The 18,158-nt window shown below is 40.6% G+C and overlaps 1 protein-coding gene and 1 long non-coding RNA gene across 7 annotated transcripts in view; both read right to left on the bottom strand.

The window, feature by feature from the left end:
• Window positions 1-1,281: 1,281 nt before the first annotated feature.
• Tjp1 (tight junction protein 1) overlaps window positions 1,282-18,158 on the bottom strand; it is a 76,413-nt gene continuing 59,536 nt past the window's right edge. For 2 of the 5 annotated variants that reach the window (XM_052161305.1, XM_052161326.1), the window contains 7 exons: window positions 18,035-18,132; window positions 16,688-16,915; window positions 12,019-12,185; window positions 8,493-8,967; window positions 6,160-6,377; window positions 4,772-4,915; window positions 1,282-2,779 (listed from right to left, as the gene is read on the bottom strand). In XM_052161305.1, coding sequence (XP_052017265.1) covers window positions 2,685-2,779; window positions 4,772-4,915; window positions 6,160-6,377; window positions 8,493-8,967; window positions 12,019-12,185; window positions 16,688-16,915; window positions 18,035-18,132 — 1,425 coding nt within the window. In that variant the 3' untranslated portion in view covers window positions 1,282-2,684. The remainder of the gene's footprint in view (window positions 2,780-4,771; window positions 4,916-6,159; window positions 6,378-8,492; window positions 8,968-12,018; window positions 12,186-16,687; window positions 16,916-18,034; window positions 18,133-18,158) is intronic. The other 3 variants (XM_052161319.1, XM_052161336.1, XM_052161310.1) reach the window with 2 other exon arrangements.
• On the bottom strand, window positions 6,387-8,486 carry LOC127667943 (uncharacterized). 2 transcript variants are annotated; one of them, XR_007973960.1, is made up of 3 exons: window positions 6,777-8,486; window positions 6,657-6,696; window positions 6,387-6,616 (listed from the first exon to the last, which is right to left on the bottom strand). It is a non-coding gene; the product is annotated as an uncharacterized LOC127667943 (long non-coding RNA). The 2 variants fall into 2 exon arrangements; XR_007973961.1 differs by having other exon boundaries at window positions 6,657-6,736; window positions 6,817-8,486.

Raw genomic sequence — 18,158 nt, 5'->3', positions numbered from 1 at the left:
GTCAGTACAATTTTTTGTTACTTTTGTTAAAAAGATAATGTATAGGCCAGTGATCACTTTGTTAGGTATGTAGTCAAGTGAAACTACAGTTATATTCCTATAAAAATTTCTAAGTAAATGTTTACAGCTGCTTTACTGATAATCTCTCAAATGTGGAAACAACTCCAAAGTTCCTCAAGGAGAATAAACTATAAACTCTAATAGGGCCACACTCTGGAACAACTATTGTAACGAATGCTACCAACAGCTGAAACATCGTACGAGTCTCAACTGCATCATCTGATGTGAAAGGAGGCAGGCTCCAGACCACATATGGTGTATGAGTCCATTTATGATACCCTCAAAAAGGCAAAGCCATAGCAGTGGAAAGGGAGTACAGTGTGCAAAGCTATAAGGTATGGGGATGAGGAACTCATCCTATGAATTAACTGTGGTGATGCTTTAACAAGTCAGTTTTAGTTCTCACAGGTAAATAGCTTCCTAGGCAGGAAGAGTGTATTTCTCAAAAACTGGAGAACTACACACCTAAAAAAGGGTAATGTGAATAAATTGTATCTTCAGTAAGAAACAAAACCCACTAAGGTGGCTGGGCTATCATTCACAACTATGTACCAAAAAACTGTACAGAAATGACTTGGATGTCAGTGATGTAGTGCATGAATAAGATTAGCACAGTGGAAATCTGTAGTCATTAAAAACCATCTCTTCTCAAAGGCAGTAGTATAACAAAGGGCCCATGCTATAGACTGTTTCGGAGAGAGGAATGCACAGACTGGTCCTAAAGAACAGACACGGTGTAGAGAACACAGCAGCCTAGAGTCTGCCTACTAGCTTCTGATTAGCATGCCCAATGCACAGCATACAGTTATGGGACACAGGACTCAACATGTCTAATATAGACTAGGATGGCAGGTGACCTGGGTGACTAGTGCAAAGGCTCTGAATAGAATGACGGGGACTGGAAAGACACTTAGTGTGCAAGCATGCGGACTGAGTCTAGACGGCCTGCAGACAGACAGAGTATGTAGACGGAGCATGATCTCCAGGGCGGAAGATCCAACAGACCCCTGAATCTTGCTGGCCAGCCTGGCTAGCATTCTGAAAGTTCTGGGTTCAAAGCAAGATCCTGTCTCAAAAATAAAATGAACACTGACAGAAGAAGACAGCTGAAGTCAAACTCTGGCCTACACATACACATAACCACACACACACACACATTTAAAACAGGATTATAAAGTTGCTTGAAATGGGAAACAGAGAGCAAATAAAACAAACTAATACTGTATTTTAAAAAGTTTTATTCTTGCAGATTTAGAAATTTGAGATTTTTAATAACCACAAAAGAAATCCTTTCACACCTAATGATTATTAACAGAATGTAGTGTGTATTATCTAAACAGAAATCGTGCTGATGTGCCATAATAAACTGTCTATTAGTAAAAAAATACACTTTAGGGCACAGTATTGTATCACAAATTTTACAGAAGGGATACTTTGCAAGAATTTAATCAAACTAGAGTAACTGTATCTTTTAAATGCAGCACTTAAAAATGTAACAACTCTGTGCATTCTTTTTCTTAAAAAATGACCTTGTATGTGTAGAAATGCTGCTTTATTGCTGCAGAGGTCAAAGTTCAAGGCTCAAGAGGTACAGGAGAGAATACAAAGGTAGCCTTAGAAACTTGGTTCTGTTTATGTATAAAAAGGTAAAGTTTATAAAAGTTAATTTACAAACCAAGAACAAAAGTGGTATGCACGCATTATGTACATGCGTCCTGAAAACATTAAACATCTCAGATGCAGAGCCCAAAGAACAGAAGACCATCACTCCCCCTTGTCAAAAAAAAAATATTTTAAGTCACACCATTATTTTCTTCTGGGTGATTTACACATTTCTGAAACCATCAAGTCCACAATTTACTCAGTCTTTTCCATGATACAGTATCTAGATATGCACAAAACTCATAAAAACTTAGTAATACACAGCGAAATGATCTAAGAATTAAAACCATGAGGGTAAGGCATTCCTGCTGGTTAGATGTCTGTGGTGATATGTTAATTTATAGATCCAGAGGCCATGGAACCAGGCTCACATGCTTTGGTGTCCTTCCCTAAGAGAATGTGTTTTCATATACAATAAGTAATTGTCTTCATTTGACCCTCCCTCCCCAAGTTATAAATCCCCCTGCTGTACATTTCTGTTAAATCCACTACACTGGTTATATATTCCAGGTGCATTTGTAAAAAAATGTGTGCACATTACCTCATGCATAATAAAATAAAATGTGTATGCTAGGCCAAGGCCATAATAAAGTTTGAGTGTACTTTGGAAAGAACAGAACTCAAATGCACCCCCATTTACTGGCTGGTATTTTTAACGGAAATCAGTATGTGAAGTTAAGCAGTGACCATAAAAAAGTACAAAAATCATTACAAAGCAAAATATCTTTGAACTCTAGCCAATGCCTGACAGTTCTTCACTCAGTAACACATAGCGTGAAGCATGGTTTCTGACGGTGTTCAGGGCATGCTCACTAGCCTTCATCAGTTCCAACCAATGCTCAATACTACCAAGTGCAGTATAAATTCTAAGAAAATATAATACTCATTAGAGTGGTTCCATTTAGATTTAGTAAGTTCAATCCATGTTCACATTGTTTAGTCCAGGTCCTACACGCTCAGAATTAAAAGTGGTCAATCAGGACAGAAACACAGTTGGCTCCAACAAGGTAATTCGGATCTCCGGGAAGACACTTGTTTTGCCAGGTTTTAGGGTCACCTAAGAGAAAAAAGGATTTTGTCGTCACTTATGGTTGTCTAGACTGCTACTCACGATGTTTTGCTATTATGGAACAAATATAAACACACATATTAGAATTTTCTTCTATTTCTTCAAATATTATACATGTATCCAAAATAAGTGCTTTAAGTAGGCTTGCTGGCTATGACCAGAGAAAGCTGTTTTAGATCTCTTTTGCTATCCAATTCGTTGGCCTTTCCCTATAGGAATAAAGGTTCTAAAGACTCGGACATTCACACGGCTGAGAAACTGGAGTCTCCTCAGTGGACACAACTATTCACATCTTCCTTTTGGATAGGACTGTATGGTAACCCACTTGTGGAATATAAGAACACACTGCTCACACTCAGTTACTGCACACAAAGGATAGCCTGCTGAACTCTGGAACACCTACTTCCTGAAGACTCCTCCCCCTTACCAAGCCAAACCAGCAAAACAGCACCCAGAGCAATCCCCAATTCTGGCTGTGCAATAAAATCATTTGTGTGAAATTTAAACAGCCACTGGCTATGTAGATCTTGGTGTTTGAGTTTTAAAGAAACCCTCAGTATTTTCAGATTTATACCCTGCACAGAGACCTGGCAGTGGGTTTAAACTATGAACTATGGGACAGCGTCTTCGTGGGAGTCACGGGAGTAGAGACTCAAAGCTGCTGTTCCTCCCCTTCCACTAGTCCTAGCCAGGAGTGCTGTGCCCGTGAGGCCATGTGAAGAAGCTGCTGCCACAAATGGCACCCGTACAACTGAGAGCAGAGAGCTCCTCGCCCTCTTGTGATCTACCAGGCAGCCCCTCTAACTAAGGGATGACTACCAACTGTACCAGCTGTGTACTCTATATACTGTAAGATACGTATCACACTTGATAATGAATCAAATGCTTTAATAAGGACTCACTGACAAAATAACTGAAACAACTCTAGAAATCAAAGGTATCCCCCTCATCATTATAAGTTTCTTTTCAACATACTAGTGTTTGCTGTGATTAAATCAGTACTTACCAACACTACACCTACTGAACAGGTAGGTTAGCAGTAGCAATGTTGCTAACAAATAAAGGTATATCTATTTTCTGGTGAACACACTTCAGTGCTCACACAAAGTGTGTGGTCTCAGCACAAGTGAACAGTAGTCCACAATCGCTGCAAGTGACAAGTGTCAGCTCGTCCGCGCATCCTGTAAGGCCATTTGCAGCACAAGCACTTGCAGCAGCAAATTTAGATAAAGCAAGCCTCAAAAACTGCAGCAGTCTCCGGCCTCTCAGTGCCCATTTTCAACACTGCTTAACTTTTCCTGTACTACTTAAAATTAGCCTACAAGGCTTTCTTCCAAAGGAATATTTAGATATGACCTTATTGCAAACTTTTGTATTATAACCTTTACTTCATACTGGACCAAACTGAAACTTACTAATAACTCACTGATTTATACAAATTTAGGGGCAAAACATTTTTGTTCTTCTATGGATCCTGTTAGGGTGAACAACATTGGTAGTAAAGACTGACTTCTAAAGATACTCAATCGAGAAATATGGAAATGCAATGCAAGCTTTGAAATCACGAGCCAATGAGCAAAGGTCACTAAAAACAGTGCATAACAGGAGTTACTTAGAGGTTCAGGCTGGAAAAAAACCCAACCCCCTGGCCAGGCACCATCACTATGGAAACTTTCTCCAAGGTTAGTATAAATACTTTGCACCTTGAAAAAAATCTGATAGATTATATAAAAAATTTTTAAGCCCCAAGAATAACCAATCTTTAGCCAAATTGCCAATTATTGAAAAGTAGAAAAGTCTCCATGGTTCCATATGCATTTATAGCATATGAACCACACATTTAAAATACTAGTAATGCTTACAAGGCCACAGGGACAGAGGAAAGATCTGTTCACACACAGCATGGGAAGCACACCAAGAGCTTAGGCATTAATCAATGACAGTTCCCAAAGCCCCAGAGACAGAGTGAAGACAGCATACCCGACGAGGAGTCGGATGATTTTAGAGCAAAAGACCAACCGTCAGGAGTCATGGACGCACAGTGTGGCAAGCGCAGCTCCACAGGCTTCAGGAACTTGAGGCCATGGGGCCCACACATCACTAGGGGACTCAGCAGAGTCTCACCTGGAGTCAAAGAGAGAAAGGACCAACAGAGATGAAGTCTTTCCACAAGATACAGTCCCTCCCGGTACATGCTTCTTAAAGGCAAATGACAGCAGTTCTCCATAGCAGTGCTAAGAACAATACAGTAGATGCTACAATTGTAATTCGTAAGGTTTTAGTCTATTAGAGTAAAAAGAAATGTGACACTTATTTTAATATTTTATCTAACAATGTGGCTTGAACAATATTTCAACATATAACCGATACACTCCATCTCTGATGTCCTATTTTACATTTCTAGTACTATAAAACCCCATATAACCAGGGGCTGTTAAATTCAATTCCACCATGTAAGTCTGTAGCACAACAGATTCAAATGTACTTTTTTTTGCAAATGCTATGTATATTCCCTGGATGGGGAGGGGAATCTTATTAGGTGTGTGTGTATATGTGTGTACACATGACATAATGTGCTAGCGAGGGTCAGAATGTAACCTGTGGGAAATCCGTTCTCTCCTTTGACTATATGGGTCCTGAGGATCAAATTCTCTAAGGTTGGCAGTGGGCACCTTTGCCCACTGAGCCACCTGCTAGCCCATGCTTTTCATTTTTACGTGTTTGCTATACATGTGTTCAAGCATTCAAGCAGCGCCAACAGTACTAGTCCTATTGCTTTTAAGGCAGAGCGCCTCTAGAAAGTGGGTTACAACACCATGTTTAGTGAAATCACGAACTGCTAAGGTAATCACACCTCAGTTCATCAGTGTGCTGATGGATCTAGGAAGGTTATGAAAATAACAACATTCTCAGTTTCCTTCAACTGTTCAGAAATATGCTCTTCGCTTTCCAAGGACATGCCACTCACTGTGCTGAGTGTTCAGTAGTGTTGTCTCCAGAAGTAAGAGTTGACAGGAAAAGCAAAGCCTTCTTGAGTGGATGATACCAACACAAATCTGATTAGGTCAGGCAAACAGCCTGGCAGTCATGTGAGAGCTCTGCCAATGGCCTGCCATCCAACACTGTTTCTTTCTCAGCCTGAAAGTGAAGCACTGTGCCTCCACTGCGCCCCAATCATCACATGCCAGTGACATGACCTCTCTGCAGACGGCTCATTCGAGGCCCTCAGCTGTACAAAGAAAATGCTGTGCTTAGCCTAAAGCGTCCGAGTAGGCCTTCAGCTTATCCCTGTGGCTGGCCGCCACAAACAGGTCCACCCAGGGCGGCACTGGAGTTAGTACAGTGAAACAGACAGTAAGCATACTTACCTTTCTCTTTATCTAAAGGTGGGAGGATGCTATTGTCTCTGCAGACTTTGAAATAGATTTCTTGCTCAATTCCTTCAGGAATGGCTCCTTGTGGGATAATTATACTAACACCGGTTTCTATGGAACTCAACACACCACCATTGCTATTAAAAATTCCACGAGCTGTAGCTACCACAGTATGACCGTCCTCATCTTCATCTTCTTCTACAGCTGAAGGACTGAGAGGTCAAAAAATGGCAAGTGAAAGTGAACAACATGCACCAGCTTCCCTGTAGCACTGCTACAGTAAGTCTTTACCTTATTTATTCCCTGTAGCGCTGCTACAGTAAGTCTTTACCTTATTTATTCCCTGTAGCGCTGCTACAGTAAGTCTTTACCTTATTTATTCCCTGTAGCGCTGCTACAGTAAGTCTTTACCTTATTTATTCCCTGTAGCACTGCTACAGTAAGTCTTTACCTTATTTATTCCCTGTAGCGCTGCTACAGTAAGCCTTTACCTTATTTATTCCCTGTAGCACTGCTACAGTAAGTCTTTACCTTATTTATTCCCTGTAGCGCTGCTACAGTAAGTCTTTACCTTATTTATTCCCTGTAGCGCTGCTACAGTAAGTCTTTACCTTATTTATTCCCTGTAGCACTGCTACAGTAAGTCTTTACCTTATTTATTCCCTGTAGCACTGCTACAGTAAGTCTTTACCTTATTTATTCCCTGTAGCACTGCTACAGTAAGTCTTTACCTTATTTATTCCCTGTAGCACTGCTACAGTAAGTCTTTACCTTATTTATTCCCTGTAGCACTGCTACAGTAAGTCTTTACCTTATTTATTCCCTGTAGCACTGCTACAGTAAGTCTTTACCTTATTTATTCCCTGTAGCACTGCTACAGTAAGTCTTTACCTTATTTCTCCCAACAATTTTGAAGTTCTTAAACAAGGTAGGTCTGTAGTGAGCAGACTTACTCAGAGGACTAAGAGGATGCACTTTCTGGAAAAAACAAAACTGCCTTTCTGAAATGGGGCTACTATAATTACCAGTGTTATTTCAATGTATCAAACACGATTCTTTGTTCTCAAAGCTACCTTGAGTCTTAGTGAACATCTATGGAATAGGTGCTCTAAATCAGAGTTACTGGAGTTCAGTTGGTAACACAGGAAACAGTGTAACAGAAAAGAACTGGTACTAAAGATTCTGGTAGCCTCTGAAACTTCAGTGTAAGTACACACACTGCCCTTCCTTAGTACTTCCTGAACCCCACTGCCCAGGCTGCCAAAGGTTTAAAGCCTCCAAGGTTCCAAGGTAAGAAGGTCTGCCATGGTATACCTCAAAGACAAAAGCAGGGGATGAAGCTATCAATGAACATTTCAAACTTGGGAGCTAGACTATCAAGACTTGGCGAAGTAAAGTTTTAAGCTACAATTTTAATGCGACAGAAAATATAGCCTAACAACTTGAAGTATATGAAGGGAAGACAGCTCCGCCAGCATGACTGCAGGGCCAGGGCTAGACTCCTGAAGCTAATGGAAAGGAGCAGAGCCCATCACTTCATGTGGTAACACCATGCAGCCCCGCATAGCAAGAACCCTGCTACTGACTGACCAAAGGAAGGCAGACTGTCATAACCATCTTGAGAAGCGGACTTCAGGTGGTCTTCCTAGTTCTTTTTCTACCTGTGAGTACTTCTCCTTCATGGATGGCCTGAAACTGTCTAAAAGGGCTGAACTGAGTATCTGGTCAGATGGCTCTTCAATCACCAAGTAACAAGCAGACAGAGACAGAAACAACTGCCTGAGTGGGGCTGTGGTCGAGTCACCCATCTGTCTGTCTTACTGTCTTCAATAGCCATTTTGAGGTCACTATACTTCTATTCTTTCCTGTACCCTAGCTGACTAGATAGCAAACAAGGAATACATGTATCTGTTCATCATATTTCAAGTCAGTTTACTAAAGACATGGGCTGAGATTAGATGACCACAGGCTTAACACCCTCTAGCTATGTGATGCTGGCTGGGCAAACTGGCTTCTGTTCCTTACCCTGAGCTACAACTGGTAATCTAGGGAGAATGATAATACTTGACGCTCTGCACTCATTAGCTTTATAATCTGATTAACATCTTTTGGAGGATGTTCTACAAAATGGTATCCACTATAAGAACACTTTAGTTTATAGGTATAATTTAATTTATCATAAGTCTTATCATATAAACTACTTCAAACTATAGGTACAAATCTGTAATTCCAGCACCCAGGGGACTGGGGGCTCACCACTCTGCCTTCCAATTTAAAAAAAAAAATTATGTAAAGCAACACTTTAAACAAAAACATAAATATCTTACCTCACAGGAACAGCCTTAGGCATGGTGCTGATATTATTTATTTGATATTTAGGCTTATCTGTGTGAACAGAGAAAGTTTCAACGCCACTGTCAAACTCAGGAGGCTGTGCTGAACTCTGAGCTTTCATGAGAGTCTTTGGAGAAGTGGGGGGTTTTGGAGACAGTTCGGGTTTATGTACAGTTTCACTTGGCAGAAGATTATGGTTGAACTTTGGACTTTCGAATTTGCGTTCAAATGGCCGGGCAGAGCTTGTGTAGGGCTTTGGTGTGAACCGATTGTATGCTGGAGGGATGGTTTTCTGAGTCTGCTCAGATCCGTTAACTGGAGCTTTGTCTGGGAAACTTTTCTGGGAATAGAAAGTCTGAGGAGGGTCTTCTCGGGCTGGAGGTCTGAAAGTTGCTGGTTTACTCTGAGACGGGGGTGGGTCTGGTTTGGACATATATGAGTTCTGAAAATCCAACGACACTGAATTGCCTGAAAAACAAATATACACACATTTAAAAAAGCTCCCTAAAAAACCATTTCAAGAACCCCTGGGTTTCTTTACTGGCATTAACATGTCCAGAGGGAAAGTCCTGTGTGATGGATGGTGACAAGCTGGAGTGTAGCAGGTTGCCTCCAAGTCAGCAAGAGGCTATGAAAGCACCGGCCTCCTGAGACAGACGTCTCGAGTAACTCTGTCCCACTACCTATTGAAAATTAGAAATGGAATGACAAATTTGATTATATGAAACCCATCAGTATTGAAAACTCATTCTTAACCAAAACATTTTTTTTAAAAAGGGCACGGCAGCCCTTTTTTAAAAAATGGTAGAAGACACCTTAAAACTGTCTAAGTGGCCATCAGTATTAATATTCTATGCAGAGGTGAAGAATACCTGCCTCTCTGTAGACCACCAAGCACTATACAGTGAGACACTGACATAACCATCAGGGAAATATGACCTAAAAATAAACTAATCATTAAAGATCATATCACAACCAGGAAACAGGCAAAGCTGAGGAATGGGACAACTCGGTGTCCACGGCTATGTGAAATGCAGCAGGAATGGCTACATTCTGCTGGCTGAACTCTGCGGGAGCAGCAAGAACACATCCACCCAATCTCTATAAAATTACAAAAAAAGAACACTGGTGGGAAAATGTCAGTTTTTCCCATTTCGTTAGATAAAGAAGCCGGGCGTTGGTGGCTCATGCCTGTGGAGGCAGAGGCAGGCGGATTTCTGAGTTCAAGGCCAGCTTGGTCTACAGAGTGAGTTCCAGGACATCCAGGGCTATATAGAGAAACCCTGTCTCGAAAAAATCAAATCCAAAAAACCAAAAAAAACCAAAAAAATAAAATAAAAAAATAAAAAAGAAGAAGAAAAGATAAAGAAAAAGAAAAGCTATGCTCGGTTTTACAGAACAATAAATGTAATACTAATAAATGTAGTACAATACTGATAACAAAATCAGGAAAACTATGAATCCAATAATGTAACCACATTAAGGTAATAAGGTAGAAAAACCAGATGATCCTGATAATTTGAGAAGTTAACTATTTTTAAAGGCGCCTCCTCTTCCCCCCCCACCCCAGACAGGGTTTTTCTATGTGGCCTTGGTTGTTGGGAAACTTGCTCTATAGATGAGGCTGACCTCAAATTCACAGAGATCTGCCTGCCTCTGCATCCCAAGTGCTATATTTTTATTTTATATATATGTGAGTGCAAACATACGTATGAGTGTTTACCACATATGTGCCCAGTGCCTGTGTAGGCCAGGTATGTATGATGTTGGAGCCTCTGGATCTGGAGTACTGCAGTCAGTCAATGGCTGCCTGATGTGGTGCTGGGAGGCAAAGCCAAGCCCTGCCCTGTAAGAGCACCATGTGCTGTTAAGACGCTGAGCCGTCTCTCCAGCTCACAAGAGAAAAACGTTCAACAGAATGCTTCCAGCAAATTAAGAATAGAGAGAGCTCCTAACTGTGATAAAAGGCATCTATTAAAACAAATCAATACCAGCAAAACCTTTTAGCTAGCATCACTTAGGGAAAAACAAATCTTTCTTCCTTAAGGAAGGAAACCAGTAAAAGAAGTCTGTTTAAACCATTTGTTTTTCTTCCTTGGGTAGGTCTTGTCATTGTGCATAGAATTTGCTGTCTAGTCAGGGGTGGTGGTGCACGCCTTTAATCCCAGCACTTGGAAGGCAGAGGCAGGTGGATCTCTTGAGTTCAAGGCCGTCTGGTCTACAGAGTCAGTTCCAGGACAGTTACACAGAGAAAGTCTGTCTTGAAAACCCAAAACAAAAACAAAAACCAGAAAGGGAAAAAAAAAAAAAAGAAAAGAAAAAAAAAAGAAAAGATTTTGCTGTCTAGCCCAGGCTAGCCTTTGTCTCCAAAGTGCCAGAACTAAAGGCATGGACTGCCATAGGCATCTCTGAAGTATGAGTGAGCTATGTGTACAATAGCTGGTTTGTTTCCAGAATGCCACCATCCAATCGGACTCCCATGTAATAGATACTAACAAATGTCAAGAAGAGATAAATTGTATTATACGAGGTAGAGTATTATCTAGCTTTTCAAATGAGTAAGCTACATTCATTGAGATTTTAATGAAACATGAAAAGATATTTTCTGTGTGAAACTGTATGGCTTTTGTATGTCTATATTTTAAGATGGAGCATAACAAATCTTAGAAGGCACTATTCAAATACGTAAAATTACATCTTTTTTTTTCTTTTTTTTTGAGACAGGGTCTCTCTGTGTAGCTCTGGCTGTCTACCTGTGCCTCCCAAGTGCTGGGATTAAAGGCATGCACTACCACTACCCGGCTTTAGAATTACATCTTGCGTAGCGTGTGTGAGGGTGTGTATATTTGGAGAGTAAATGATGTCAGCAGAGAACTGGCTGGGATCAGGTCTTTCCTTCTATCATGCAGGTTCCAGGTTTGGAATTCATATCAGGCCCAATGAAGCAATTTAACCTGCTGAGCCATCTCCATGGCCCTTAAATATGTAAACTGAGGCATACCAATTAACAGGTCCTGCTTTCAAGATGTGGAGATTGGTATAAAATTAAACTACATTAAAAAAAAATAATAATGGGGGAGGTGGGGGGGCGCTTGACAAAAATCCATTTATCTATACGGCTCATCCAATATGACAGTCATATATATATATGACCCTAACCCTATTATATATATATATATATGATATATGATATATATATGAGATAACACACAACACATTTTCTTTCTTTTCTGTGAGAGTTAGTATGTAGTCCTGGATGGCTGGGAACTTATTACACAGACCAGGGTGGGGAGTCTCAAACTCAGATTCACTGCTCTGTACTAGGATTAAAGACATGAACTACCACACCAACATGACATACATTTTTGACAAAATCTTTACTTCTCACTGTTACCAGGCCAAACATTTTTTGGACCTTTTAAAAAACAGGTTAAAGTCACCTATGCTTCTAAACTGTAAGAATTTAACCTCATAACCATTGCTCTATTACAGTAATATATCAGTGACTTAACTTCCTACCTTCACCCTGGGCGCCCTTGGAATGGATGTGGAGAGAAGAGCTGGATAGAGGTGGAACTGGTTGGCTGTACTGCGAGGGCAATGGAGGAGGAGGAGGCGTGGCCTGGCTCAGATCATAACGTTTCTCACTGAATGATCTATCCACAGCATCGGTTTCGGGTTTTCCCCTATTTAAAAGAAAAAGGGAAGAAATTTCAATGCTGGAAAAATGAACCCCATCACAAAACTGCTGCTGTTTCTTTAAAAAAAAAAGTATCTAGAAATGTCACAATTTCACAATTTATTCTCATGAGTATAGGTAGCAAGTCTACCAAAATATACAAACAAATTCATCAGCACAAGAAATGTCAAGACAGCACAGATACTTGAAGAATATTAGTAAAACATCCAGAAGATATCTATTAAAAGGCAGATGAAATTTTGGGTATACTTTTAATATTTGTGATATTTATAAAAATAGTAGATTTAAGGAAGTTTTGTAAATATCTTGAGAAATGTTATTCTGGCACAAACCTTCCTTAAACTCACTTCTTTTTGTATCTCAGGTACAAAGTCTTGGTGTCAAGCATACTCAAAGCACCATAAAACATGATGTCCCAGGCCCAATGCTGCCAAGCTTCTCCGGTGAAGAGCCAGATAAAAGGACTGCCTTTTGGAGCCCCAGGGTCTCTGACACAGCTATTCAGCTTAGCTGTTATCAGGCAAAATTAGACACAGTCAATGGATGGGCAGGGTTGTGTTCCAGTAACACTGGAACAACAGGGCATCTTTAAAATCTGCCCTGGTTTCTTGTTCTTTTGCCCTGTTTAATGATTGCTAGAGTAGCAGACACTACTTTACAAGGCATGTCTAGTAAAAATTGTGCCATGTATCCTTAGTTTTTCAAATTGCCAATTGCTAATAAATAACATAAAATTTAAACAAAAGGAATCTAAATAGACCCATAATTGCAACCCTGCCACCTGAGCCTTACTGCAGAGTGCCAAGCTGCACCGGCGTTATGTGCACAGACAATACCATGGATTTGAAATGTGGATTTGTTTTCATACAATATTTGTTGAAAATAGTCTAGTTTTATGACCAGCATTAAAATTAGGTGGCACCTTGCTTACACGTATTTAGACTTCAATGTTAGAAGACAACAGTAAGATCTGAAAGTGCACATAATGCCAATGACACAGTGAGGGACATCTCATGGAACAGCCTCACATCAATGCCAGTCTTACCACTTGATGCTCCTTCTCAAGTAGTCATAGCTAGTGTAAGAGCCAAGAGATCTAGGTGACGGCAAAGCAAGCGCAGTAGGAAAGTGAAAGAAAACGGTCACTCTAACTAGGATTTACAGCAAACAGAACTCAAATGTCATTTAAAATATTACCCAACATCCACAATCTTAACATAGTTTGCTTTATAAAAGAACATACCACTCACTCTCACACAGCCAACGGACTCAGCAATAGTACTAACAGATAATTAACTTAGTTATACCCTCCCCCACATATCTGTGTCCTCACACTGCCTCAGTTTCCACTCAGCTACGCCACAGCAGCTAATGGAGAGCAAAGACTGGAGCCAGGCTAAGGCTCAGCTCAGCAGCAGGCCCTCGCCTACCACACCTCAGGTCCTGGGCTCAGCACCCAGCAGCACTCAAAAATAAAAGCAAAGAGTGGCTGGATGGTGGTGTGCCGTTAGTCCCAGCAGAGGCAGGCATACTGTACTGTAAGGCCGGCCTGAACTACACAGAGAAGCCCTGCCGTGAATAACTGGGGGAGGGGCAATGAAGTAAGACAATAAGCAATTATCAAATAATAATCAACAAATCATGAATAAAGAAAGCCCAATTTTTAAAAAAGGAAAGGGTAGGCAAAAGAAATGGCATCAGTAAAGGCAGAGGGGACGCATGTCTCTTGACTGACCCCTTATAAAGACGAATTGGCAAATGAAAGCACGTGGACCTTTCGAACATGGCCATGATCGATGATGTTCTTTTCTTTTCTAGCAAGCCCTCCAGTAGTAAGCTAGATCTTATGGTAGGAGGATGCTTACTTGTGAAGCTGCCACACATAAACGCGCTCACCCATGAACAGCAGCTGCCATCACTCTAGGTCCTCCTGCATGTAGTTCTCAGAAAGACAAGTGGCCAAAGAAACACGATTTTCTTCCCTGGCAAAGCTTACCTGTGAGAACCACTGCTAGCACAGGCTCCTCCCAGACCTGTGCCTATTAGGAGTGGGGTGGATGACTGAGGCATTGACACACTGTACCCTTCACTGAGTGAGCTCCATTATCAAATCAATAAATACTGTGGCTAGGCAGTGTTCTAGACCCCACTTATACATTATATAACATAAATAAATTTTCACTCTTTTAAAAAAAAAAAATCCAATTAACATAAAAGCCTGGTAGTGCATGGCTTTGATCCTAGCACTTGGGAGACAGAGGCAGAGGCAGGCAGATGTCTGTGAGTTTGAAGACAGCTGTTTTACACAGTAAGTTCTAGCCAGTGATATACAGTGAGACCCTGTCTAAAAAAGAACCAACAACAAAAAGCCAAAAGCTCAACAACTTTTCATCTGATTTACTGGCAAATTTAGACATAAATATCTTTTAAATTTTATTTTATGTGCACTGGTGCTTTGTGTGAGGATGCTAGGTCTCCTGAAACTGTAGTTACAGAGAGTTATGAGCTGCCTGGTGGGTGCTGGGAACTGAATTCCTCTAGAAGAGCAGTCAGTACTCTTAACCACTGAGACATCTTTCAAGCCCTGGCATAAATGAATTTTTAAGGTTATATTCTATTTATCAGGTATGTAAAAGGATAAAGTATTTCTTTAAATCCCTTGGCCCTCTTCTAACAGGAATTAAGGAGTTTCACAGAATACTTAAAAATGATCACTTCTGGGCCCAAGAAGAAAGAAAGCTCAACAAGTAAGGCACTTGCTTCGAATCTGACAACCTGAGGTCAACCCTCCCAGCCTCCTATACCTAGACTCACACAGTGGAAGAAAGGAACCAACTCCCAAAAGTTGTTCTATGAACCTCATGGGTACAATGTGGTGCACCCACCTTTTCCAAACAAATAAATGCATTTGTTCCATCTCTTAAAGATATATTTAAAAATAAATGACTGCATGGGGCTAGAGAAATGGCTCAACAGTCACAAGCACTTGCTGCTCTTGCAGGAGACCCTGACTCAGTTCCCAGCAGACAGATAGTAGTTCATAACCATATTTAACTCTAATTACAAAGGATCTGTTGTTCTCTTCTGGTTTCTGTGGGCACTGGGTACATGTATGGTGCACATACATACATGTGGGCAGAAGACTCGTACATACTATTTTTAAAGATAAAATGATTACTATAGAATATACCCGCTGCCTTACCAAAAACTGAGCTTGAATGACTTGGTACTCTATCTAGACACTGCCAGGTACCTGTCTAGTGTTGTGCTAGAAAATATTTTTAATGCAATTCTCCACTGCAGTGCAAAGTATGCATCTGTATTCCTCACAAACTGATTTCTTCAATAATAACAAAGATTTACTAAATCTTTACTAATGATATCTCAGAAAACAAGTAACTAAATTGGGTCTTCAATATTACAAATTTCAAAATATAATCTAAAAGAATTTTACTCAATACTATGTAACAGTTTCACATAATCCTAAGAGTCGAGGTTCAGTAAAAATGTGCATGCCTTTTATCTTGAGCACAAAACTCATGTCTTCTGCCTGAGCCACAGTTCCATTTATTTCCATTGACTAAGCTGGGTGGGGCACTAGAAATGGGTTCTCAGCTGGAATGCAATGCTTCTTGACTCTTGAGTTTATCCGGTAAAGAATGTGCTCCTTCCCAGAATGGAGAGGCTCCCAAGTACCTCTTGGGCCTTGCTTTCCAGACTATCTGCCTTCTGGGATTTGTTTGGGCAGCTCCCATAATTTTATAAACAAATTCTTTGTGACAAAACCCAATTGTTTTTGTGTCTATGGGTCTCGTTTTGTGGAGTATGAACCCACTGGTGCTTGTGTTGGATCAGACCCAATTCTCAGTCCCAAACTTTGTGAGGATCAAACAGAGATGTACTAGCAGCAGGAAGCACTAATCCAGCAGGCACAATAAAAAAGTGTACCAACACAGAAGTCACAAAAGAGAGAAGCAGACAGAAGGAAAAAGTCTGAGAACTAAGAAACCTATCATTTCATCTCACCTGATCATCTATAAAACTGGAGGACAAAACTCTACAAACATCCATGCTCAAAAACTAAAGACAAAGACAGCTCTTCTCCTTTGTGAAACCAAGACCAAACACTACCTAAGTCTTCCTTATGACCCCTCACCTACCTATTTGTATGTCTTAAAGACAAAAACAAAATTAGGAAAATTTTATCATTAAGAGTGTATCCTTATATGGAGAGACTGAAGATTCATCTTAACTTGAAGGTCTTAAGCTCACTCTTTTCACCAAAACTCTTACTTTTAGCAACTTTCCTTATGTGAAAATTCTGTGTATCTGATGATAGGACTACGAGTAAAAACCAGGACCTACAGTTTCTGGAAAGCAGCACCGTGTGCAGTGACACAGGGTGCCCAGTTTCCTTAGAACCTGAACTCTACATTAGGCAACTGAAACTGGTTTCATCTTAGGTGAGTCTCAGGTGAAACAACTTACTTTGAAGAATAACTAGAGAAATTTGGCTGACTCTGAGAATGGACTGGCTTGGCAGGCTCTGCGTGATGGCCAGCAGGAATATGTGCAGAAGGCTTGCTCTCAAAACTTCTTCGATCAAAGTAAGAGAGCTGTTTCCGGTAATACTCTTCATCCTCTTCAGGGTCATAATGATTTGATCGAACAATATCTTCGGGTGGCTTCACTTGAGGTTTCTGAGGCTCTGGAAGCCTGATAATGAGGAACAAGTAAAATGACTTTGGGCGTTAGTTATACAAAGACAATAGAACATACAAATCTAATCCTATCTTGATTTTCCCCTTTTGTCTGTGTGCACAGGCTGATGTCAGGAGCTGTTCTTCAGGAATGGTCTATCTTGTTTTGTTTTGTACTTTCAGTTTTTTACTGATAGCTAGGATTATTTGGATTTTAATGGCATAGTCAAAAAGTCAGCATGTATATTCTAAAATAATGTATTCATGTTGTACATGCGAATGCAGGCTCCTTTTGCCTCAGGAGTATCTTAGTACAATTAAGCAAACCCAATGCTTGTTTGTTAAGGGATTGCATAGCAGGTTGAGAAGCAATTCAAGAGGAAAGAACTCAAGATTCTGGAGAACCATATCAATGTTATCAGTGTCAGCAAGAGACTTTGAAGAATCAGGAATAAAGGGATTTTTTTTTCTTAATAAATGATTCTCCTTATAAGCAAACAGCCCAATCTACCCAAAATCCTAGAGGGCAGAGCAGGAGACAAACAAATCATGGAACAGCTGACTATATTGGACAGTAGTTCCTTCCTATTATTCAGTAAATGCAGCAAATGAGTTGGCCCAATCTGTCCCTGTGGGGCACAGTTGACAGCACAGGGGCAAGAAGAGCAGGAGGCCTGGCTTCTCTGCCTACTCTAACATGTGCTGTGTGCTACTTAACTGGAGACCTTAGCACCTCTGTAATCCAGAGAACAATGGCAAGCACTTTACAGATGCTCCCTACACGAAGAACTATAGTGATTTAAATCAGCTTGAGTTTGTTTTCACTCCTACAAATGAACAGTTCAGACTCTGAATGTACTTAAAATGGAGACAACAATATGGCTTTAAAACTTTTGTTTCAATCATTTATTTTAAAAACAAAACAACCCAACTTTTCCAAACATTTGTTTCCTAAAGCCTGGTCACAGGAGCACATGAAACTCTCCCTGTGGTCAGGGTTAATCAGGAAAGCTGGCTGCCTAGCTTGGACAGTAAGGTCTTCTCTTCCTCCTCACACTTCTTCACTAACTAGTAATCGGTTTATCTCTAAAAAGCAAACTTTCCTGTTCGGATTCATGCTGTGGAGCACACCCACCTGTAAAGTGTTTTGTCATGCTCACTAAACTGATTCTGAGGAACAGGTTTAGGGCCAGCAAGAGAAGCACTTGGAGGTTTAGATGCTACTTCCGGAGGCTGCAGAAAACAAGAAAGAGACAGTT

The sequence above is a fragment of the Apodemus sylvaticus genome, chromosome 1, assembly GCF_947179515.1.
Source record: "Apodemus sylvaticus chromosome 1, mApoSyl1.1, whole genome shotgun sequence".
In the NCBI taxonomy this organism is placed as follows: Eukaryota; Metazoa; Chordata; class Mammalia; order Rodentia; family Muridae; genus Apodemus; species Apodemus sylvaticus.
Note: the sequence above shows the minus strand (reverse complement) of the source record. Positions and strands in the feature narration are given on the sequence as shown.